Source organism: Numida meleagris, chromosome 1, assembly GCF_002078875.1.
Source record: "Numida meleagris isolate 19003 breed g44 Domestic line chromosome 1, NumMel1.0, whole genome shotgun sequence".
NCBI lineage: Eukaryota > Metazoa > Chordata > Aves > Galliformes > Numididae > Numida > Numida meleagris.
The window spans coordinates 171820164-171846323 of NC_034409.1; the positions used below are offsets into that span (position 1 = coordinate 171820164).

Sequence of the window (26160 nt, forward strand, 5' to 3'; positions counted from 1 at the left end):
TGATATTTCGTAGAAGGGTGCTTTTTTCCTCCATCTCTGCTAGATGGAGTAAAGAGAGATGTTCCACAGGATGTGTGGGTGAATTCACACTCTTTTTACCACTTCCTCTTCATAGATCTCTTGCCACATTCTCACAAAACCCGTCTGCTCCTTCGTGCTTTCTTTGTCCCAGTCTCATTGCAGGAAAAATACATAAAAATGAGTCCAAGAGAGTAAGCAACCCTGATAAAAGGAAAATCTTTTTCATGCCTTTTGTAGAATCTGTAGCTGTAGAAAAATGTAGAATCTGCAGCTTCTCACCATATCCTTGAAAACTGGAAATCACTTGAGATGAAGAATTTCGTAAAATGCAAAAAGAAGCTGGGAGTTTATTTTAGATGCTAGATTATTCAGAGATAACAGCAAATACAAATTTTTCAGGGATTATAATTCACATTTTGGAGTTTAAATCATCATAAAGTAGTAGTAGAAATAAAAAGCAGTCAAAGCTCTTTTGATGCCTTCTGGGTTGCCTTCTTGAACAGCAGCATCTCCTTTGCTTGTCCCTGGCTCTGCAGGGTGGGAATGTGGGTGCTAGCAGTATGCCTTCCAGCAGGGAAGAGCATGCCAGGGGGTTGAAGAGCAGCAGTAATGGCTTACATAATCATCAGTAGTCACCTGAACAGCAGGCTTTCTCATCGTGCCTGAAATAGCATATGAAATGTTAGTTACCCCAATCATTCCCTACAAAGATTGTGTTTTCTTTTTCAAAGGCATTGTACTCAGTTCATGTAATACTAGGGAGAAAGAATTGAGGATATTCCGTGCTTCTGAAGGTGAAGTCACTTCTATTTAGATGGCCTTCCTGAAGCGTCTGAGAAAATGAGCCTTCCAATGAAGTTTTGTCATTTACATATAGACACTGCAATCTGCTATTACTGTGTAAAAAAGACATGGGGAGAGATTCTTCTTGGGGATGTTTAGATTGGATATAAGAAAGAAATTTTTTACAATAAAAGTGGTGAGGCACTGGCACAGGTTGCCCGGAGAGGTGATGGATGCCCCATTCCTGGAGGCATTCAAGGTCAGGCTGGATGGGGCTCTGAGCAACCTGATCTAGCTCTAGGTGTCCCTGCTTATTGGAGGGGAGTTGGACCAGATGACATTTAAGGGTCCCTTCTTCTTGCCTTTATCTTCCCATCTAAACGTTGAGTGACTGGTGTAAGCATTTTGTTTATCCGTCCTTTATAGTCTGGAAAATAGAGTGATGCTAGGAGGGAGACCACCCATGCTAAAATAGGCATTTACCTTCAGGAAGCATTTTCCTCCCTCTGCTGACTCCAGCAGGAGGCCAGTCAGCTAACAATAACATCTGACTTTTTCATAGCTAACAATAGCTGAGAGGAAGGCTTTCTAAATTGTGCACACCAGCATGCTCGCACCTTTTACAGCCAAAGAGCAAATGGCAAAGGTAATACATAACTAATCCAAATTTTCTATATACACACAATATTATTTCTATTACTCAAAGTATGCCTATAAAACTGAAATATGTACTGATCAGCAATAAAATTCGCCTAGCTAGTAGACCTTACTTAGCTTATGGCATACACAGTGACAGGCATGTCACGTGCCAGCATCTTGCTCTGGTTGCTTCCCACTCTGACAATCACAGAGCTGCCTTCTAACAAGTCTTCCCAGCAGTGACAGGCTTGCCACACGCATCAAAGGCGTAAGTTTCTCTTCTTGTTTTGAAAAGCTTCTGTTCTGCTTTGCTGTCTCACAGATGGAGTACTGAAACAATCATTAAAATAAATACTATCAATATTCAATCTGTCACAAAAATTAAATTACATATATGAGTGAATGTAAGCTATGTAAGTGATGCAAGATTGCTTCCTTGGCTGTTCCTCTTACTGTGTGTTGGAGGCCCACGCACTAGACGTGAATCCAGAAGTTAAGACTGATTTACACCAGGCAAGGCCAGCTCTGGCGTAGAACTGAAGCACTGTATTTTTTGCCTTCTTTTTTTGCTCTGCAAATTTATTGGAGGTGGACAGGTGCTGCTCTGCATTGGCAATTCAGAGAAGCTGAGCGACAGAAGATTCCACCTCTACTGAAATGTTCTTTCTTTTCTGTCAGCTCCTTTGGCTCCTTTTTCTTCCTTGTGACATTTCAGAAGCCTTATCAGAACAGTGTAGAAGTTCTCAATAATTGAACAGACAGTAAAAATGCAGTGAATAGAGGCAAGTTTTGATAACAAGAGTATCTCTAACATCACACTGAGTGATTTAGATCCATTCTGTTGATGATCATTGTTAAGTCAATATTTAAAAAAAAACATTTCTGCATTTGCCAGTTCTTTCCTGGTCTCTAGGGTAAACAAGTCAGAGTTCTGATGTTTTAAATTAATCAAATCTGCATACATCAAATGTTAATGAAGAGAACTATAAGTAAATTTGATACAGGCACGTCACATTTTAGCATTACTGCTGCTGATGCATTCCAATGCAAGCGAGTTACTATCAATAATTTTTTCTTATTTCTTTTTAGTTTTCAGGAACAGAGAGGCTTCAGATGATTGGTATAAGAATCCAGGCATTAACGATTATCTGATTATGATTTTGGAAAAATAAGATATCTCCTGTCTACATATGTGGAGTGATGTTTCTAATGAAAAGCAACAATGGAGTCATTTTGATCTCTGATGGGTGAAACTCATTGGAATGGAAACCAACATCTATGCAACAAACCAAGGCTCACCATGTCTTACATCTGCCAAGTGCCTGGGGACTCCAAAGGGAGCAAAGTATGAAGAATACCAAAGAAACACAGAAGAACAGAAAAGTCCATCTGAATTTCAGGATGTTTTACTGGAACCTGAGTTGAGTTTGCTGTCTGTGTCATCCATATTAGACCACAGTGAGACATCCTTGCAACCTGATGGGACTGAAGGGTGTGTTAGTGCCACCAATCAATCTGAAGCACAGCGGCTCTCTGAAGAATTATTGTGTTCAGCAAGGCACAAGCCAAAGGAAGACAATCTGAACTTCACCTCACACACAGAATGGCCATTCCTTGCAGGAAAAAATCCAGCCAACAAACCAGAAAGGAGTCATGAGATCAGAGTCATAAGACACAAGCCAAGTGCTATCACATTTTCTGATTTTGAATTTTTATCACATGAAGCGAATACTAAACTCCATATTTATGAGGCAGGAGAAGAAGACTTTTCATCTGAAGAGGAAGAAGCAGATGGCAGAGGTGATGATGATCTGCTTACAGAACTGCCTCTGTATGAGGCATTTTTCAATGGCTTTCATAGAACGGATGTTTTCCCAAGAAATCAAGCTAAATGTGAACCTACTGAGTATCCACACATGTGTCATTTAGAAGACTGTAGTGACCATTCCAGAACGGAATCGAAGGACCATGACAAGGAAGGAAAATACATGGAGCTGGAGGTAACAGAAGCTATTCTTTTGTTCCAAGTGTGTTTTAAATAAGTGGTATCATTTAAGCTTGGTCACAGGAGGAGAAGTTACACAAATTGTTATACAGTGATAAGCAATGTTGGTTACATAATTGAAAATATAAACCTACAGAAATATACATAGCATTCAAAATATATTGCTGGACTTTTACCTTAGACAAATCAGTTTCTTCCGACTGGACACACTTCCACTAGACAGGACTTCAAACTTGAGTTTTCTGTTTTGTATTGTAGTAGGAACATTGGCTCAGTTCCCCTGGTCCTAAAAGATCACGTATTATGCTACATACAGAATATATTCCTAGCTATTCTCTGAGTCTATTGACTGTTCCAACAGGATAGAGCTTAAGTTTACTATAAGAGCAGAGTATATTTCCTTATGCTAAACAATGGCCTTTTTTAGAGTAGTGGCACTGTAGTACTGCTCCTCCCAACACACAGCACTGCTTCTACTAAATAGCAATGTTTTCTTTTTTCTTATTTCATTACAATACTATGGAGGACAGGTGACAAATGGGTGTATAATAAAATAAATAGCGGGGTTTTTTTTGTATCTTTAGTGGTGCTCATCATGATAAACCAATGCCAAAACAAAAACAAAGAAGATTTAGGACAAAATGGAAGACATTCTGTAAGAAGAATCATCCAACTATAATCTTTCCTTTAAAAAAGAGTTGAGTAAATTACTTGTGTCTTTTGGAACTGGAGGAACAGCAGCTTTCCAAGAGAATAAACGAGGCTTTCCTTCTGCTCTCAGCTGATGACAAACCAAATGCTTGGAGCTAACCATGTTTATCACTGTAGAAGTTCAGTTCTAGTACAAAAATATGAAGTGATTCCAAACACTGGGGAAAACAAACGCTTAAAATTCCAGTATTCCTGAAATGGCAGCACAAATTAATGCTGAACTGAAGGTCAGTCATACCTTTCCTTTCTCTTCCTCCATACCTCTTACCTTCCTCCTTCTTTTTTAAGTTATTTTCTATGTAAAAAAATCTTTATGCCCTGAAATTCAGGGCGGAGCTCTTGTCTTTTACCCAGTGTCATTTATTTTTCTCTATCTTCAGTTCTTCTTTACTTCTAGTGCTTAATAGAAGAGTTACACAGAGTTGCTTCACTGATTTCTGATAAAATCAAAGAAAGAAAGAAGAATTGGAACTAAAATAGCCAAGTTAACATCAAGATTATAGTATATAATGCTTAATTACTTCTCTCCTTTAGTATAATCTTTCTCCAGTTTGGGGTGAATAATTCTGACCTAAAATGAGTGGGAGATTTCTGGTTGTATTTCACACTGATCCCAATGTAATCAGGAAACCCATCAGCTCACAGAGAAATAAGCCAGATTTCCACAGTTTTCTCAGCAGCTAATATTAGAAAACCAAGGCCCCAAAGTGGTTCCAAAGCTGTGCATCTTTTGATGCAACACTGACCCTGAAACATTCTTGTGACACGCATCTTACTAAATAATTGGATTGTTCCGTCACCCTAAGCCAAGGCTTGCTTCCTCATTTACTCAGGGACAGTAATCCCAACATTCCCATTAATATAAATAAACATCAAAATGCATGTGCAATATCCCTTGGATTCTGTTTACTGAAGGTCATTCTCATAGATAAAAGAGAAAGAATTGGTGCTGTTGTCACTTAGTTTACTTTATGTCTATGCCATAAAATAAACTCAAGGATGCAGTTTGTAGTGCAAAATAATGGATTATAAATTGCCCGACAAGCATTTGAAATTACCTAGTAAATCTCTGAAAATGTGTCAAAACATTTCAAAAACTGTATAGATGCAGTGATGCAGTCCTGGTTTTGATTTTTTTTCCTATGCAAATAAGTATGAATCATCCTCAAAAAGCCTCCAAGAATTAAAAAAAAAAGGATTATCTTGTCTCTAAAATTTTAGCAGCAGTCATGCATTAGTGCTCAGACTAAAAGCCCTCCCATGACTCTGGTTTAAGCCCATGCTAAGCAAATGCGTGTCATTATCACATTATTTATTTCTGCTATGTAGAAATGGGGCTGTTGGAGAAATGTCTTTCTGCTGGAAAGAAAATAAAATAAAGACAGCATGGGGTAAAAAGATTGTCAAAAGCAACCATTATTGCTATGCCTCAGACCTAAAAATAGGAGAACAAACAAACCCTTTCGGCCATAGATCCATGCGATCAAAGGTAACATCCTGGCCAATACCTGGCTGAATCCTTGCTGCTAGAGCTCCCAGTGAAACAGTGATAACAGTCGACGCTGCAGGGGCATTCCTAGGTAAATGCACTTGTCCCCAGTGCAGAGGGATGCACTGCTGCACATCTCCCATTTTGGGGTGTGCAGTGGGAAAGGCTGTGCCCTGCTCCAGCCAGGGAGCACGGTCCCTTGCAGGCAGTGACAATGAGTAAAGCTGGTGTCTGAATCTCCCCTTACACAGTTGCTACACGCATTTGTGTGTCAATTCTTGTTTCATTCAAATTAGTAAGCAGAGAAAAATCTCAGAGTATGCTAAACAGTAAACAAGAACAATGAAGATGGAAAAAATACAACTTATAGATGCTGCCAATGCTGTTACAAGAGGGAGAAACAGTGCTGAGTGCAATTCACACAATGGTGCCCATGAAAAATGCTTTCTTTTTGTCCAAAGGCACACAGAATCTGCCTGTTCTGCATGGCACAAGACAAATGACATTTCCATTCACTTTATGAATGCACTGGGGTCTCTGTGTCTCCACCCTTAGACCAGTCTCATTTATATAGTTCCTGTGTTGTCTCATCTGATTTGGCAGCTGCTTTTCCTTTTCAGGAATTTGCAATCAGCGGTATATTTCTTGCCCAAATACACTTCTTAAGTGAGAAGTAACATTTATTCCGAGTGGGGGAGCAAAATTTTGAAGATTTAAAAACAAGTCTACTACAAGTACCTGTTTGTGTTATTTCTCATTTTTGGTTGGTGATCTAGGTAAGCTCACTCCTAGCACAGCGCTGTAGGGATTATGACTTCCTCTCTGTTTTGAATGGTAACTTTCTTACATCCCTCATGTCCTGATATTATTCATGATCACTGTGTTTAGTTCTGTGAGGATGTTTTCTCAGCAACTCTGAAGTGATGACTTGAGCCATTCTTCCTTGCTGGCTTTCCTTCAAGCCTTCACATTAAACTATACACACTCTTTTTACATGTAACCAGCTCAATGTGCAGTGGCAATAAATTATGTGGACACTTCTGAAACATAGCATTTTTCTAGGTTACCATTTCTTCAGGCTGTACAGAGCAGGGCCCAGCTGATAACCACATTTAAGCAGGAACTACTGTGTAGTTTTACATCAGTGATCATACCCTATTCCTACATCATCTCAAAACGTGTGTTACTTTTGGGATAAGCATTTCCCTCAAGACAAAATTGAAGATATTTAACTGGTATTAGGCCAAAAAAAAAAAAAGATTATGAGATCATACCCTTGACAAAGTAAATTATTATGGATCCTCCCTCTTCTCAGGAATCATAAATCCTGCTATTATTGGCTGCTGCAGAGATGTGAGAATTGTCTTACCAGCATGGTAGAAAGCTGGAAACCCTCTCTGGGACAGTTTCAAAGCATCTCTTGGGGAGCCTGCATTAGCTGTTGTAACAGCCAAAACACAGGTTTCTGTCTCTGCTGACATTACTTAGGCCACCTATGTGAGTTGTCACAGCTTCCTCTAATGCACCAGAGAGAGAAGGAGGCAAGCCAGAAAGCCCAAGTGCTGGAAAAGAACACCTGGAGCTAACCACGAGGACTTGCTAGGAGCTCCAGCAAGCCTCGTCAAGCATCTCTCCCCACTGGACGTTCGGGGTTCTCCAAATGAGTCCTCTTCCCGGGGCTGCTTCTTGATGGAACAAGGTCACCTCTGAGACATACCTGGGGAAGATGGGGAATTAACTGGTGGGAAGTGCTGTCTATTTGGGTCCAGTTGCTTCCTAGGATTATGTTTGTCCATTTTTGTCTTCAAATGGATTTGCTGACAGGAAGATGGACAATCTGTCCTTCCAGTTTCTCTTCCCTTGATGATTCACTTATTTTCATTAATTTGCTTGTTCCATCCTTGTACTACAATTAGGTAAATTTTATCCTCATTATACAGTCATTACTGAGTGACAAGTTTGACAATCACTGTATAAGCTTAGACCACAAGAGTTCAGATTCAGACTGGAATAATTTGCTGACCTGCAATGTGGAGGTTTACATGGTATCTGTCTGACATTTTGTCTAATTCTGGCCCATGCTGTCATTCTTAATTTCACAAATGCCAGAAATTAACCAAAGAAGCAAGACAAGAAGATAAATAGATACAGACGTGTAGGAGAAGATAAATCCTCAAGTATTTATCCAAAGCCACAGTTTTTGAAATTAATTGGCTTGTGTTTTAATCTAGTAATCATATCCAATAAGAAAGGAATCAGAACACTTTAAGTCTTTGACAATGAATTAACTTCATTCAAATTAGATTGAGATCATTAAATTTAAATGATCAAACCAAGGCAGCAGCCAAGCCTACAATTTACCATCAGTAATTGGGCCTGCCAAAGTAAGCTTGCATTTGGATGCCTGAAGTTCTGCTGAATCCTTCTGCCTTGTGCATTCCTGCTCAGTGACTTGCTTGGCCACTTGGAATTACTTTTCTGAGAGGTACTTTCCTGTTTTCATTAATGAGGCTCGGGAACATTGGTGGAATTTAAGGTATCTGAAAATCGTGCTGCAATAGTTTCTTCTTTAATTCAGTTGTACAAGAGCAAAAACTAATGAAGAACATCTTAGAGTGAAGCACAAATTCCTTTTCCATTCCTTCCATACTTTGGAGGCTTGTTTTTCTTTTTACCCTATCAAACTGAAACTCCAAAACTAGAGGAGGAGAATGGTTACAAACTTGCGATGACTTCTTCATGAGAAATAATACTGTTACTATTATCTCCCTTTTGTTCATCTTACGCAGACATGGGACATCCACCCAGGTAGGAGAGCTGAGTGCCGAATTAACAATGAACAGGGAAAGCAGAGCAGCAGGTTAAGGGGAAGAAAACGGGAAATGAGTTGTCTATGATAGGATTAATGTACCTTTGTACAGTCACATTTGTTTTTGTGCCTGGGAGATTTGGGCTTTTGGTACTGCGTTCTCTAGAGCTGATCGGTGGAAGTGTTGTTTGCTGAACCTGCAAAGTTTCTAGCATTTGTGCTTGTTTTCTGCCTGCCTTGGAAGGGAGTTGGAGGATTGCTGATTATTTTAGTAATGATGCATTATTATTACCTGACAATAAATAAACACAATCATCTCTTAATTATAATGTCAGATAAATGCTGCCTTAGAATGGGTCTCTGGTTATTAATTTAAAAGGAAATCTTTCATTAATTTCACAAATTTGAGGTACTAATGACAAACATAGCATTTGTACAAAGTACATTTTTCTCTAATCCCACTATTCTTAATAATGTAACAATTTTCCATTAGGACAGGACATTTCTTTTGTCCTGCTTTTTATTACAGTTGGAGACAGCTCTAAGTTCAAACTTACATCGTACAAATGTGGAAATAAGTTGCATGGCTATTTCTGTTACAAAATTATAAGAATCTTGGAACAAAATTTTGGGAGCTCCTACTTTTGCCTGCTCAGAAGTATTTATGCATGTTTTATATTTGTCCTTAAAGCATCAGGAGAACAAATAGTTAACAAAAATGATGTATTATACTAAAGGAGAAGAATATTTGCCAAATGCACCTGGGGGGATGATTTTTTTCAGATTGTCACTCCTTTATTTGCTGTGTATTAAAGTAAAGTACTCCTTAACCATACGGCCACCTCAGGAAAACAGCAGCATTACTATTGCTCATCAGAAAACATCAAGAGGATGTACTTATTGTTGCACTAAGCTCATAAAGTAAAAGAGGTGTATCAGCATTCTCCTTTTCAAGTATTCGAAAATATCTGGAATCTGTGCAATGTGAGACCATCTGAGTGTCTCATCTGTGTCCACAGCAGTAGAGCAAAAGTCAATAGAAAATCAGCCCTAAGTCAGGGCACGGGTGAACAACATTCCTCTGCCAGAGTACGGGGACAGGCGCCCAGAGAGTTACAGATTGGGTATCAGGTGGGAAGAACCAAAGGAAACATGTACAAATCTGTTTGTCTATGTGCCGCTGAAATGTAGATGTTCCTCCAAAGTGCAGATGGAGATTCTCGATAAACTGTGGGATGGGCAGTAAGCAGAACAACTCATGAAACTGGAAACTTGCGCAAAAGGTGAGGGAATGGGTTGGGTTTCATTTTCAAGCTTGTTAGGCTGAGAGGTGAGCATTTTGAGGATTTTTGTACGTTTCTGAAGTCTAGAAGAAAAATGCACTGTAGAAAAAAAAAAAGTCTCAGCATCACCAAATAAACATCTTTGAAATTTTCATTTCCAAATATACGAAAGTTTTTGAGCAGGAATAAGAAAAGTGAATTACAAATTTCCTCACACACAAAAATCTTTGGGCACTTCCAAAGCCTAGATAACATATACCTGATTAATAAAATCAGCAATATTCTAGCGATGTACCTTCTCTGTGTGAAATTCCAGTTAAATAATGATAGCTTGCTGTTGCAAAAGACCTATGTCCTGAGTACTGCTTTGGGAACAAAGACCGTCATACATTTTGCCATTCCCTGAGATCTATCATCATTTTGGTAATGTCACATATTCAGCTATTACATAGCCTCTGCTAACACTGAGATCCAGACTTGAAACAAATTTAGAGAAACTTAAAAACATTTTAAAATGCAGTGGACTTCATAGAATTTTTAGGCTGATGGATCTGAGATTTCATTTTATGACATACTTGGCTTATGGAAATTAGTTATTTTCCATAGGAGAGAATGTCTTCATCCTCGAGACAGTACTTAACAATCATTTCAACTAATGAAGATCTTAAATTGCAATAAAAACGGAAATAGACTGTTCCTACCTATCCAAGATTCTTGGACGATGAATGCATCATCCAAAAAGCTTTGCCTAATTTTGAATTATTTCAGAACTAAGACTTTTGCAATCCAGCTAAGGGAAACCTCATCTGAATCAGTTTGGAATCCAGAAATAAAAAAGACAGGACATTGTGGCCACTTTCTGCATTTGAATCATTTCTCTTCCAGAAATTACCTTCAGTGAAATCTCATTAAACTTTTGGACTGTATTACTAAACTCTTTACAGAGAGATTCTGCAGTATCTAAAATTTTCTGGCATTTAGACTTTTAATGCAACACTTCAAAAACTGAGTCTGGACTAAGAAATGTGGAGATGTGGCACTAAGAGATGTGTTTTAGTGATGGGACTCTGTAGGTCAGGTTGATGATCCTGATGCGGTGATCCTGCAGGTCTTTTCCAACTTAACTGAGTCTGTGATTCTCTGTTCAGTGCCAAAGACTGAACAGGTTATTTATGCTGAGTATTCAGAGAAAAGTTGTCTGGCCATAGTCTAATCTTTGTAATGATGTATTCAGTGCTGTGCTACATAATCTACTTTCAGTTTTCCAATATTTATTTATTGTTACTATTTAAACTGTATAATGGTCAAATTTAAGTAATTGTAATGAGGATTCCACAAAAGCCCTTGTAGTTTGCTTAGGGAGTGATTAATTTGAAATAAAATGCCAAAAGAACTGCTAAAGTTGCCAAATAGTAAAAGAATATAAAACCGCGACTTGTATTTATATAATTCTGTAATACATACAGCATACACAGGGACCAGGAACAAGGTACGCAAGGTCAGTAACTAGAAGAAAGAATAAACAGACCAGCCCAGATAGCTATATGAAATTAGCAACAAGATGTTTTTATGAACAACATGCCTGGCCAAGATCAGTGCCTGTGCTGAATGTGCAGCTAAGCAGCCAGACTCAGAGAGCTCACCCCAAGCTGTACTTCTATCTGCTGTGTGATTTCGATTTACTAATACAATACAAATTACTGGTGCATTAGATAGAGAAAAAAGAGAAAAATGGCTAAAATAGACAAATGGATTCAAAAGCCTCAGTGGGAAACTCCCAGTGTTCCAGACACGCAGGCCCAGACTCCGTTGTCTGTGAACTAATGGCAGAAGGGCATTACCCAGGTCCAGAAAATGCTTTTCATAGAATGACAGAATTGCAAGGGTTGGAAGGGACCTCTGGAGGTCATCGAGCCCAACCCCAATGCTAAAGCAGGTCCCCTACAAGCAGTCACACAGGTAGATGTCCAGATGGGTCTTGAATAGCTCCATAGAAGGAGATTCCACAACCTCTCTGGGCAGCCTGTTCCAGTGCTTCATCACCCTTACTGTTAGGAAGTTCTTCCACATGTTAGTACAGAACTTTCTATGTTCAAGTTTTAAGCCATCGCTCCTCGTCCTATCACTGTGCACCAACGAGAAGAGCCTGGCCTCATCCATTTGCCTCCCACCTCCCTTTAGATATTTGTAAACACGAATCAGATCCCCCCCTCAGTCTTCCTTTCCCCAGGCTGAACAGAGCCAGGTTACTCAGCCTTTCTTCATAAGGGAGATGCTCCAGGCCCTTTATCATCTTTGTGGCCCTCCGCTGGACTCCTTCTAGGAGATCTCTGTCTTTTTTGAACTGGGAAGCCCAGAACTGGACACAGTATTCTAAATACGGCCTCACCAGGGCACTATGGTTTTCAAACCAAACTTTTCAGACACGACAAAGCTCGCATGTTGCATATGAATGACAGACAGCAAACTCTAAAACTGACATTTCAAGGTTCTCTTATGATTTTTAAACTAATTTATTGTGAATAGAAACAATAGATAATAGCAAACTCAACAATAGTAAGAATTGCTATAAGTTGGAATGTATATATTTTTACAGTTTCTATCTCACATCACCTTCTCTTCTGTGCAGTGCTTCCACTTCTGTGTAAAGTTCTTAAGGAGAGTTACAGTTGCATTAAATGGAATGCAGATATCTAGCACCAAGAAAAATCAGCTGGATCTTCTGGTGTTCTCCATCAAGCAGTCCTTTTCTTATTTGGAAATTATGTTGAAATGCTTGCACATGGTACAGGGTGGTCACACAAGCAGCCCGGGCCACTCAGCATTGAATTCCAATCCAAATTAAAATGTATGTGTGATTGCAGCAAGTATGAGGTTGAAAACGGAACAAAATTAAGAAGGAAGATGTAGTTTATGCATCCAAGGAAAAAAAATGACACTAAAGATCCAAAGGAATATCCTAGGTATAGCAGGGCAAATAAAAGCATTTTATATTGCAAAGGAAGTAATTACTTCTAAAATTGAGCTTACTCTGCCTTAGAATAAAACTCCCCACAGACTCACAGATCCCTGTGACAGTGACTGACTGCTCAGGAGCCTCCAACAGTGTGCTAGGTGGGCTGCGAAGGAACTTGGACAACTTCACTGGCAAATAAAGGTATTTTCCCCAGAGGAACATTGTCAAAATTAAGCCGTCTTTGAAAATTAGTTCAATTTTGAGGAACTGACAAATAATCAAGTTTTACAATCAGATGCATCTTAAATCTCAAACTGTGATCCTTCCAACTAATATCCTGGCATTCTGGGTACAGCATGGGTGCTTACACAGCACATAAAGACTTCTCAGCCAGGAGAAACCTGCAGATTTCACAATTCCACATTACACTGCTTATAGATAGGAAAATTTTGCTTGGTATTGCTATTGTGAAGTCTTCTGAATTTAAAAATACACTTTTTTAAACTTTGTTTTGAAGTACATAATTGGAGCAACTAGCCAAAATTCTAGCCACCTTGAGTAAGGATGGGACTTCCTTGTTTTATTTGCCAGTTATGTCAGCAGTATTTGGATTAATGCAGTTGGTGGCATTTATTTTGCTAAAATCTTTCATATGGATTAAGTACATGTGAATGCAAAATACCACTGCTGATAATCACTCCATAAAAGGTTTTAGTAATTCTCTTAGTAATTTCCAACCATTTGAAAACTTTGCCTTCATAGCAATTAGTTTTCCAAATATAAATAAAGCTTACCAAGTATTTTAACAGTGACAGACAAAATTATTGAATGGTTTGGGTTATGGTACTTCACAAAGAGCCAAGCGAGTGCAGATTACACGGAAGGTGCTCAGAATAAAATGAGTATCAGAACTGGAAGTCAGAGATGGGTAGACTAAGCCTCTGCTTGATAATGCAAACTCTGAGATGGGTTCTTACAGCTTCACCTGTCTCAGAACATCTCTATTGCATTTGTGTCTCGAAGATTTTGCAAAATTCCTATAGGTTTGTAGAGGTAGTTGCTACTGATACTTCTTCTTAACTTATTCAGGCAACAAGAGCAGTTGCTGTTCAGTGATCCTCATACTCCTTAAAAGAACATTGGTAAGCCTGTGACAGATTTTTTGAGCCCTGAGCAACATTCTCCAACCTTTGTGCTACGCAAAAATATTTATATGGTATAACCAATATGTTTACATCCTTTGGGGATACAGAATTTTTTTTCCTCCAAGAACGATGCCTAAGGCAATTTGATGAAAATTTAGATGAAACTGATTTTTGTAGAGAGAAAGTTTTATGGTTTTTAACCGATGTTTTTTTCCCCAGATAAAAAGGGCATGCTAAAATCTATAACCACTATTCTGTTTTTCAGTTTATGATTTAAAGCAGTAAGTCTCCATAAAGTAGTAGTCCATGAGGAGCAAAATGTGCAAGTCAGCATTTTGCAGTAATAATACAACATTGCCACATACTTCAGTGTTACCCTTTTTTTAAATTCTAGCTAGCAACTCTTTACAAATATGAATAGTTACGTTTCTGAAAGCTATTTTGAACACTTAAATTGTATGTACATCTGTGGTTTTGATCTCTGAATGAAGCAATGTAGTTAGAATTTTGAAAGCTTTCAATAGAAAACTATTAAAATAGAACAAAAAACACAATATATAAACTAATAAGGAATATTGGAATATTCATGCACAGACATGTGACTGTTTTTCTGCATTAGATGATCTTAACTTCAGCATTTAAACTCTAATTTAAACCTCATTCCTTCAGCTTCTTAGGTTTTGCATATGGCAGTGGGTATTATTATCATTTAGAGGAAAAAGAAAGAGCATAAAGCTACCATAAAATGCTATTATAGCAGCACTTGTGATGTTGTGGCTTTTCACACAGGAAAGTAGAGGGAACATATATTTCAGATTAATAAAGTGCAAAAAAAAAAAACAAAAACAACTAGAAACGCAGAGAGATTACTTGCAAGTATCATTGGAGTGCAAGAAGTGCCATGGCTCATATAAGACTTTACCTGTAAGGCAATGTCTCCCCAGGTTGAAAGGTTTATCTAATTTAGTGATGGAGAGGTGAAATCTGTGTGTCTTAGTATAAGCTGGGATGGATTTTTTCTTCAGAGTGTCTGATATGATGCTATGTTTTGGTTCTAGGAGAAAAACAATATTGATAATACACTGATGTTTATAGTTGCTGCCAGGCAGTGTTATACAGAGCCCAGGCCGTTCTCAGTGAAGGGCCCAAGGAGCTGGGAGGGAACAGAACTAGGACAGCTGACTTACACTGGCCAAAGGGATATTCCATGCCATAGGACGTCATGTGGAAGGAGTTCTGAAGGGGGGGCGGTTCCAACTGCTTGGGGTTGAGCTGGGCATTGGTCAGGGGATGGTGAGCAATTGCTTGTGCATCACTTGCTATATATATTCATATATATTCATAGTCATAACTATTACCCATTTCCTTTTCTCTATCTTAGTAAATAGTTTTATCTCAACCCATGAGTTATACTTTTTCTTTTCTGATTCTCTGCCCCATCCCACTGGGAAGGAGGGACGGAGTGAGTGACTTTGTAATGCTTAGCCACCATAACGCTGGGTAATTTTCATCTAAAACTTAGATATTTAAGTATCTGATCATCAATAGAGTCTGGAAGGCTTGTTGGTTTCACAGTTTCATTTCCTTCCCAGACAAACTGGAGATGTGGGTGGAGAACAAGGAGGAGTAGGAGTGGAAATGCAGAGTTTGGGCACAGGCAACATATTATCTGGATCTGGGTGTTAGGGAATGTATCCAGTTTCCACATTATAGAAAAAAAAGCAATCTGTCAAATCAAGCATATGAAGTCCTTATACAGTCAGAGGAAAAAACACCGGTGTCTTTGAAGACCTGCAGAGGGAGATCCCATCTGACTAAGTACAGGCATTTAAAAGACAACAATGAAAAGAAAAATGTACCTCTTCACTCCTCTCACTCACTTCTGAAGATTTACACAAGATTTATTTGCTGCTGCGATCAGTGTCCTTATGTCATTTTGACAAGCTTCTTGTAATTGAAATGCTGCGACATGGGAGCCATCTCAAGAAAAAAAAAAGATACAAAACATTAAAACAAAACAACATCAATGTACCTTCAATAAACCAGGAAGGTTGATGTGGAATGCAACACAACTGACCAGGAGGAGAAAAAATATACTAGGCAGCAAGCTGGCTGGGCTCATCACCAGAGCTATAATCTAGATGTGATGGAGGAAGGGGATGTGCTGCTGAGGAATAGAGAAGAGGTGGGGGATGCTGTTGCTTTATAAAGCAGCAGGGGAAAACCTCAGATTTGTCCCATCAGTTTGTGGGAGGGCTTCTCCAAGAAGGTAATACAGCTGAAAGCCCAGCTGAAGTGCCTCTATACCAATGCATGCAGTGTGGGAAATAAGCAGGAGTTGGAAACTATGATCTTATTGTTATCACGGAAACATGGCGAGATGATTCGCATAACTGGAATACCACCATTGAGGGCTATAAGCTTTTTAGAAGAGATAGGCAAGGTAGGAGGGGTGGGGGAGTTGCTTTTAAGTTAAAAAGTGGATTGACTGTGAGGCACTCCATCTGAGAAACGGTCAGGAACAGGAAGAGAGCCTGTGGGTTAAGATTAGGGACTGGACCAATAAAGGACAGCTGGTGGTCAGGGTCTACTACACGCTGCCTCATCAAGGGAAGTCTGTTGATGAGGCCTTCTTGCTTCAGCTTCAAGAAGTGTCATGCCTGCAGGCTCTCATCCTGATGGGAGATTTCAACACTCAGATATCTGCTGGGAAAACAACATGGCGAGCTATTTTAAACCCTGTTTTGATTTATTTTATGTGACTGTTCTTAACCCAACACTCTTTTCCCCGGCTGGCATTCCAAAAGGAACTGACCACAACCCTGTCTTGATTCCTGGCCATGAGAGATGGATTTGTAATGAATTTCACTGAATTCATTGAGGCTCTGCAAGAGCAGCTGCACGGGAAAAACTGGTAGGTCTTCTCAACCTGCTTCTTTCCACCTTATGAGACAGAAAATAACAGCATGTGGAATGAGCGATACAAATTCCGTAATGTCATCAAGCAAGAACTGAACAGCCCAATGTCCCCATTATTATTCATTTTTTTTCCTATTTCTTGATCAGGGATTAATTGCCCTTTGTTAAGGAAAAAGCATCATTAGTAAAATCAAGTGTTTCAGGATAGGAAGTGAAAATGTATTGTCCTGCTGTTTCTACAGAATTAATCTAATCACTCCAAGGTGATCACCAAGGTTATCTCAGAAAAGTACAGAACTGCTTTGAAGTGTTTTTCAGATTTAAAATGACCACAGTGGTATTCCACAGTACTAATGAATTCTGGTTTCCTGAAGCCTGCAGGCTCACCATCCATTCTCCATCTCTCAGTGCTTTTTCCACCACCATCCTGCTATTTTCTCCACACTTGGCCATGTCTCCTCTATTTCCCTTTGGCCAGGATGTCTCTAGACCTGCTGTGATTCTGACAAGAGACGATGCGTGCTCAGGCAGTAGCTGTATTTCCCCTGCCTGGCCAGTTAGCACTCCTACACTCAGCAGCAGCTGCTCAGAAGTGCTTTGGGCCGATACCTCCTCATCTTTAGCTTATAGTGGGCAGTCACTTGAGTCTCTTCTGTCTACCCAGGCAGAAAATGCGATTTAATTTTGAAGTTTGATTTTTCTGATATTTCTTCCCATCTTTCAAACTGACTTGAAACTATCTATGAATATATATATGAAACTACATATGAACATTTCTATTCAAAAACAGCAGGTGAAATTCTTAAGCAGTTGAACAAGCACCAAGAAAGAACGATATGACTCAGCCCTCTTATAAAGTCAGGTCAAAGAAATAAATAGAAAACAAATAATTAAAGTATAATTATTTTAAATATAAGGATGAATAAAATATGATGGAAGAAACTCTGAGGGAAAATATAGTTAGCATTTTAATTAAATCTATAAATTCCAATAATGGAACACTTAGGAAAGAGTCATTACAAAAAGCAAAAGAAACTAGCTAAGTCTGCAAAAAAAAATAATTAAAGGAACAGATTTGTGCAAGCCATTTAAAAATATTTTGACTGATAAGCTCCAGTATGTTTGAGTTTTATTTACTTTGGAAGAATATAAATTGGGGTTTTATTTATTATCATCTGTGTTTAACCAAATGACAAAAGATCACAATTAAAATTAAGATCCCCTGGCAGTAGGAGCTGTACTGTAACGTGTTTAGGCTTCACAGCCTTGATTCTCTGTTTTACTAGATTCTCCTCATTGCCATTTGTGTCATGGTGCCAAGGTAGGAGGCTGAGCATCCAAATCTCGATCTGAAGCTTTGCCAGGCTTCATTGCTGTTAATTGAAGGAACTGTGATTATGCCCTGACTTTGGCTTCCAGAGCCCAGGATTTCTCTTCTTCCTCCCTAGGCAGTCAGATCTGGTGGGTAGCAATCCCCCCCACGGCACAGGGCTGTAGCTCAGTGATCTTTAATGTCTGTTCCAACCTAAGTCATTCTGTGATTTTATGATTCTATGATTCTTACGTCTCATTTACAGCAGAAGTGTGGACCGTCTGTGTACAGACTATTCAGAAACTTATCTATGTAGCTGTTATGTGCTGTTACCCACTTTTAGTGCTTGCACGGCAGGAACAAGCTTTGAACGTAGTTGGACTACCTTAGCACCAGCACATACATAGCAGAAATCCTTCTGAAGATCACTATTTAAATTATTTTAAGTCTCATCTAACCCCACCGGGACTTCAGGAAAGGCACCAGCAATAACTCTGGTGAGCTCTGTATGAAGCAGGACTTACTCGGAAAACTGAGGCACAGCTCCATGGAAGAGCCATGTTATGAAGGAGGTTTTTTGCCTTCCATATCACGACCTGTCGGGGGGATTAGGGAGGGGAGGTGCTAACAGGGTGAGGCGCGAGCAGCCCGACGAAACCCCCCTACTCCCCACAGCCCCGAGCAAAGCGGGGCGGAGTCCGGCTGAGGCGCTCAGCCTCGCCCCCTGCAGGCCCAGCTCGGCACTGCCTGTAACCCAGCCCTTATCAGCCTCAGGGCGGCAACGGCTGCTGGCGAGGGACAAGAGAGGGCACCAGCTCTCCCTAAGCCCACGGACGAGGCCCGGCCGGCTCCTGGCACGCACCCAAAGCCCCTCGCCGGGCCAAGCCCTTCTCCCGCCCCGCGGCGGGAGCGCGCTTCCCGCCCGGGACGTCAGGGCGCGCTCGCGGGCCGCCTCCGCCCGCCGCCTCCGCCGCCCGCCAGGTGGCGCTGCCGCCCCGCGAGCCGACGGCCGCCACCACCCGCCGGACACGTCACGGCAGCGCGTGCGCACAGCGGCAGGGGCGGGAAGCGGAACATGAGGAAGCGGGCGGTGCTGCGTGCGCAGCTCGGGGCGCTGGCCGGGGCGGGCTCGGTCCTGTTTTCCCTCCCCCTCTCTCCGAGCGCGCGAGCTTCTGGAAAGGGCGGGTTCTGGCTGCGTGCGGGCGGCGGCCATTGTTGGCGGGGAGGGCGGGAAGCCTTTCAGCGGTTCGCGCGGCTCCTCCGCTGCCCCGCGTCGCCATTTTGCCTACACGCTGCCTCAGCCGGGGCTGTCCGCGTCTCTCTGCCGCGGGCGAGCGGCAGCGGCGCTGCCAGCATGGCGGCTGTGCGGGGGAGGGGCTGGCCGCCTGCCTCTCGGCCCGTCTGGGCAGAGTGTCCGAGTGGGGCGGCGGGGCGTCCCCTCAGCTCTCCCGCCTCGCTGCCCTCAGGGTCAGGGTGTGCCGACAGCATGGCCTGCTCCGTCATTACTGCTGGAATAAAGCTCCCCAATGCAAGGGATGGAGAAAGGAGATGTGTTTCTTAAGTATGCTGTAGCCAAACTAGTTATTTAGAGCCAAATGTTGGTGGGCCTGAATGAAATCTGGTGGCGTATGCTTTGTAATGTTAATAAACTGCTTTTTAACTAAACTGTAGAAAATAGTTCTTTGTTCTTTTTCTGCCTTATGGTTTTTGGAGGAAAAAAGTCTTTGTGCTGCCCGTGAGTGGGTTGGGGCGGAGTATCGTGCCTCTGAGTGCCAGGGATCTCAGGCTGCAGGAACTGCTGTTCCCTAGTTAGGCCTATCCCTAACTCCAGCTCCACTAGATGACCTTTGAAGGTCTCTTCCAACTCCAACAATTCTGTGATTCTGTGAACTATGCCTGTTGGAAATGCATAGAAATTTTCAAACATTTCAAGTCATAGATACGTATTTTTTTAATATGTTGAAAATTATCAATACCGACTTAACAGCAAATCCAAAGATTACACTTGATTTGTGCTTGGATCATGTTAAGGCCTAGCAGTTAAACATAAGCACTCGGGTTCTGAGCTTCTACTGCATATCTAGGAATTGAGCCTAGCTACATTTGTGGGCCTGGGCTTAATGCTCTCTTTATTGTTAGATGGATAAAATCAGGATATAGTTCAGGAGGTTTGCATCATTTCAGTTTTCTGCTATTCTTTGTCATAATTCACATTGTCATCTTCCTTATCAGCACGTATTCAAAGCCACCAAAAATTCTTCTCTTTTGCAAAGCTTTCTTTGTCCTTGAGTACTCCTTAATTCAAGAGTGTGTCTTGGATTGAGTATTTTTTTTCCATTAATTTCTGATTTCAGCTAAGAAGCACATTGTTAACTTGAGTATCTTTTTAACAGTGGATTGTGAGAACTTTTAGGCAGGGAACAATGCTAAATTTTGCAGAACCACATGAGTGCCTGTGAATCTTGGAAAGAACATCATTTCTACCCTGTTTTTTTGGGCGCTGGCACTTAGCATTTCAAGTGCATTGTATACATTTACATTTAGAAATTTGACAGATGTTTCTATACCTGTCTTTATTCTTTACTATCTTAATCTCCAGAGTTCTGCAAGGAAATGTTGACGTTGGTGCTTTCAGAAAAACAACTCAGCTCTTGTGTTGAATTGCCAAGGCAGAGCTGGCCCTGACAGGCAAGGGCTGATTCACGGCTCTTGGTACTTTTAATGCCGTCTTTCCGTATGTAGAGCACCATCTTTTGGTCACCTGTGCTCTGGCAGTGGACTGATGAGCATGAGTGGTGGGGTATGGAGCAAGTAGGCAAATCCTTGTTTAATTTAACTGTTTCACTGGTTTTAGTTACTGTTTTATTAATACTGAACAAAAGCTTTCTTTAACTGTAGCAGTAGCAAGTGAAGCCAAGCCCACACTAGTGACTGTTCCCTGCTGCCCCCACCCGGAGCTTGTCAGGTGCTTGGGCAGGGTGCTCCTGTTGGCTCATGTTGCTGAGGGGAAGTGGCGCTTGCCCTGCCCCATATTGGGGTGTGCCACGCAGCAGCGTGCTTTGCTCAGGCTCCAGCTCAGTGCTTCCATGCTGCAGTTAAGCCTGTTGGTGCTGTGGTTTAACCCAGCAGGTGGCTAAGCACCATACAGTCTTTTCACTCACTTCCCCCTTCCTAGTGGGATGGGGCAGAGAATGGAAAAAACTAGAAATCGCGGCTTGAGATAAAACTATTTACTGAGATAGAGAAAAGGAAAAGGGTATTAGTTTTGACTATATATATATATACATGAATGTACGTAACAAGTGATGCACATGCTCACCACCCCCAACCAATGCCCACCTAGCCTTCCAGTGAGCAGAAGATGAACTCCCACCCCCTTCAAAACTCTCCTGCTTAATGTCATCTGCTATGGAATATCCCTTTGGCCCGTTCAAGTCAGCTGTCCTAATTCTGTTCCCTCGCAGCTCCTTGGACCCTTCCCTGCAAGTGGCTTTGGCTGTACAACACTGCTTAGCAGCATCTATAAGCATTGGTGTGTTATCAACATTGTTCTTCTCCTAGAACCAAAACATAGCATCATACCAGACACTCTGAAGAAAACATTTCCGTCCCAGCTGGAACTAAGACAATATCCACTTCTTGTTCTATACTATTCACATCATGCTTAGATCCCACAATTTCTACACATTCTAATTACCATTGCCTATTTTGCTTTTTGATATATACACACACATATATTATTCCCATAGTCTACGAGTCACTCAGGTAAATTATCCATTATATTCATTTAGTTCACAGACTTGCATTTCAAAACCCAGAATAGTATTTCAGGCAGTGGCATGTAGTACAAGATATATGTTTCCAGCCATCTGGTTGTTGCTTCCACCACCATAAGCACGTGGCATTTGCCATGATGAGTTTGCGGGAATGTGATATAACCCACCTGCCAGGCATCCCTGTATTTATATTTCAGCAATCGTTCTCCATACCAAAGAGGCTTTATCCACTTGGCTTGCTTAGTTACAGCGCATATCACATTCATGGATAACCTGTGCGATAGCATCCGTAGTCAAGTCTACCCCTCAATCCCGAGCCCTTCTTTATGTTGCATCTCTTCCTTTTTGGCCTCAAGTGTCATGGGCCCACCGAGCTGGAAATAATTCACATTTATATGTTGCCAGTCCAAACCTACCTGAGCCACTTCAGTCCTAGCAGCCCGATCCAGCTGCTGATTTTTTTGATGTCCTTCAGTGCCACGACTCCTGGGTATATGAGCATCTGTGACATATCTTTACAACCATGTTCTCTACCTGGGCAGCAATATCTTTCCACAATGCAGAGGCCCGGATGGGTTTGCCTCAGCACTTCCAGTTGTTCTGCTTCCATTGCTGTAACCATCCCCATAGGTCATTTGCCACCATCCAGGAGTCAGTGTAAGGGTAGAGCACTGGAAAGCCAGGTGGATGGCCTTCACTTCAGCAGATTGGCTTGATTAACCTTTTTGTTCAGTAGCATCTGCAGCTCATCACGTAGAACTCCATAAAGCAGACCTTCCACCTCCAGTGCTTTCCCACAGTGCAACAGAACCTGTCAGTGAACAGGGCGTATTTTTTCTCACTTTCTGGCAGTTTATTATATAGTGGAGCCTCTTCAGCATGTGTTACCACTTATTCTAGTGATATTCTTAAATCTTTGCCTTTGGGCAATTCCATAATCACTTCTGAGATTCCTGGGAGAACTGAGATTCCCTGTTTGAGCCCATTGTGTGATCAATAAAACTCACTCCACATGGCATTAGTTGTATGATGTTTGGAGGGGACCCTCCCTTTGAACATCCAGCCCAATGCAGGCAGTCAGGGTGCCAAAAGGAGTCATTCTTCAGTACCAACCACTTCCAAAGTTGCTTGGACCCCTTCCTGAACAGCCAGCATCTCCTTTTCAGTAGAGTTTAGCAAGCGTGGGATACTCTGTATCCTTGACTCCAAAACTCTAAGGGTCGACCTAAAGTATCCCCTGGGGCTGTCTGCCAGAGGCTCCAAGTGGGGCCATTCTCCCCAGCCACAGTGTAGAGCGTGTTTTTTACATCGTGTCCTGTCTGGATTGGCCCATGGGCTACTGTGTGAACTGTCTCCTGTTTAATTTGTTCAAAGGCTTGTTGTTGCTCAGAGCCCCATGTGAAATCCTTGTTCTTCTGGGTCACTTGATAGACAGGGTTTACAATCAGACAGTAATCTGAAATATGCATTCTCCAGAAACCCACAACACCTACGAAAATCTGTGTTTCCTTTTTGTTAGTTGGTGGAGATGTAGCAGTTATTTTATTGATCACATCCATGGAGATGTGAGAGATGAACCCCCACCCCCTTCAAAACTCTTTCCACATGTTGTCATCTGGTATGGAACATCCCTTTGGCCAGTTCAAGTCAGCTGTCCTAATTCTGTTCTCTCCCAGCTGCTTGGGCCTTCCCATCAGCCCTTTGCTGAGAAACTGGAATGGCCTTGGGTCTGTACAACACTGCATAGCAACAACTATAAACATTGGTGTGTTATCAACATTGTTTTTCTCCTAGAACCAAAACATAGCATCATAGCAGATACTCTGAAGAAAACTATTACGTCCCAGCCAAAACTAAGACAGTGGTTTTTCCTGAAGTTTACTTTCCCCTGTATGGGATTTATGTCTGACATCACCTGACTGTTACATGGGGAATTAGACTATTTTCAGTAATATCAGCCTAACACTATCCCTTTTATTTACGTTAATATTTTCTTCATTTTATTTTTTAGCCAATAATATTCAAGCATTTACCTTTTCATGTAACTTTTGAGTTGTCTGGTCTCCAGGAAGGGGCAAACTCTACTTTCCACCAGTCCCACTTGCTACAGCCACCAGGCATAGACATTAGCGTCTAACGTGTTCATGGCATGAGAGGAGGCCTCGATGGGGTCCACATGGGTAATTGTCTTCCCTATGCTCTTTTAAATTGGAATCATTCTCAGTATAGGAGCAATAGTTCTCATTTCCACATAGAACAGGAAAGAAGAAGAATGTGGTGAGGGTGCATCATGTCTGCATAAAATGTTCTTATTTTAGTATAAGGAGGGCCTTACCTAACATGTAAGCACAGCATTAGAGCTTTAAATGTTACTAGTGTGTAAAAGCTACAGACTCACAGAATCCCAGGAGTTGGGAGGGATCCCTGGAGATCATGTAGTCCAATGCGCTTCTAAAGCAGGTTCCCTAGAGTAGGTTATACAGGAAAGTGTCCAGGCAAGTTTTGAGTGTCTCCAGAGAAGGACACTCCACCACATCTCTTGGCAGCTGTTCCAGCTCTGTCATCGTCACAGTAAACAAGTTTTTTCTCATGTTCAGATGGAACACCCTATGTTCCAGTTTGTGCCCATTGCCCCTTGTCCTGTTGCTGGGCACCACCAAAAAAAGCGTGGCCCCATTCTCTTTACACCTGTCCATTAGATATTTAAAAGCATTGATAAGATCCCCTCTCAGTCTTCTCTTCTGACTGAACAGCCCTTGGTCTCTCATCCTTTTTTCATAAGGGCAGTGCTCCAGGCCCCTAACCATCTTTGTAGCCTTCCACTGGATTCTCTCCAGTAGTTCTCCATCTTTCTTGAACTGGGGAGGCCAGAACTGGACACAGCACTCCAGATGTGGCCTCATCTGGGCAGAGTAGAGTGGGAAGATCACTTCCCTCAACCTGCTGGCCACACTCTTCTCAATGCACCCCAGGGTACCACTGGCCTTCTTGGCCACAAAGGCACTTTTACAGAGGTAGCAGCAATTCAGGCTTTGGAGAAGAAATATTTTTTTCTCCTTACTCAGTGTATTGAGATTCAGTGTGACCAGTGTTGTTTACTGATGTTTTGGAAGGCTGAGATCAGACTACAGCATTTATTTACTGTAATCATCTAGTGTTTATTTAGTATAATCAACTAGCATTTAGACTAAGCCATTTATTTACTAGACCTCAAATTTTATTTAAAAAAAAATAAAATCAGAATAGTATTTTATTTCTGAAGTGTTATACCTCAGTCAGGCTGTTTAGTAGAAGATGGAGGTTGCCATGTGGCTATTATCTGAGAATACATTCAGAGCTACACTGATTTTTTGCTATGTTTGGATTCAATCCAGAAGAATTTAGGACATAGGTAGAAACTGGCTGCTTGACATAAGAGTTCTGTTCCATTTGCTGTCCACTGTTTTTATACAGAATATGACTTGAGTTTTGGTAATGAAAGTTGGCAGAGCATCCCGTACGAAATGCCTGTTTATTTCTGCTCAATTTTTACACCCTTTCTTGAGGCATCACCTACTGACCGCTACTTGAGAATGTCTATTAGGCCAGCCACGCATTGATAAAGTCTGGGTTTTTATATTATTTTCTGGGCTGTTTTCTCAGTTTGAGGCTACCTGCTTGCTTTTTTTCTGTGTTGTGTCAAAATTGTATAATTCATGGTAGGACTAAGATCTTGATGCTTATTCTGATGCTAACCTTGACTGGGAGGCTGCGCTTGGTGGGACTGATTACTCTGAATCACTTTGGTGGACATACAGCCTGCGTGTATATCCAAAGATGAATGTCTTCAAAAATGCAGTGGTGGCTGCTGGCTGCTGCTTTCTGTGTAAAAGGAAGTGCTGTATTTCCATCTTCCGGAATGTAACGGTTTATCTTCCTCGGAAGAGAAGAGTTCAGATTTCTCAACTGCTTGAAAATATAGGCTCACATCTTTTGAACCTTTTGCAAGAGTTTCTGATTATAAATGTTTATGGGCATAGGTTCTCTTGTAGCTCTGTGCAAAAATAATTAAAGACGTGTTGGATGAATAAGAGGTATGTGAGATGGAAGTGTCTCTTCTGTGTAGCTTGGGAATTAAGTCTTGCTTGTAGTACAGGGAATACTAGTACACTAGTCTTACCAAAGTGAAAACTGTTCTGCTCTATTCCCATCAAGCTAGGTGCCATAACTTCTTTATTAGAAGTTTATTGTGCTTGTTTCCACTTTGCCTGGAAAAAGAGGAGGAACTTCCTGCACAGCCAATGCGTTAATTATACAATCCTTCTTTCTGCTT

At 41.2% G+C, this 26160-nt stretch overlaps 1 protein-coding gene and 1 long non-coding RNA gene across 3 annotated transcripts in view; one reads left to right on the forward strand and one right to left on the reverse strand.

Moving 5' to 3' along the window:
• LOC110388610 lies at nt 201-11774 on the reverse strand. Of its 2 annotated transcripts, XR_002432934.1 has the most exons (4): nt 4731-11774; nt 3625-4596; nt 1575-1773; nt 201-683 (listed from the first exon to the last, which is right to left on the reverse strand). It is a non-coding gene; the product is annotated as an uncharacterized LOC110388610 (long non-coding RNA). The 2 variants fall into 2 exon arrangements; XR_002432933.1 differs by having other exon boundaries at nt 3625-11774.
• STARD13 (StAR related lipid transfer domain containing 13) overlaps nt 2548-26160 on the forward strand; it is a 253667-nt gene continuing 230054 nt past the window's right edge. Inside the window, exon 1 of the mRNA XM_021377987.1 lies at nt 2548-3443. Within this exon, the coding sequence (XP_021233662.1) occupies nt 2706-3443 (738 nt within the window). The 5' untranslated portion in view covers nt 2548-2705. The remainder of the gene's footprint in view (nt 3444-26160) is intronic.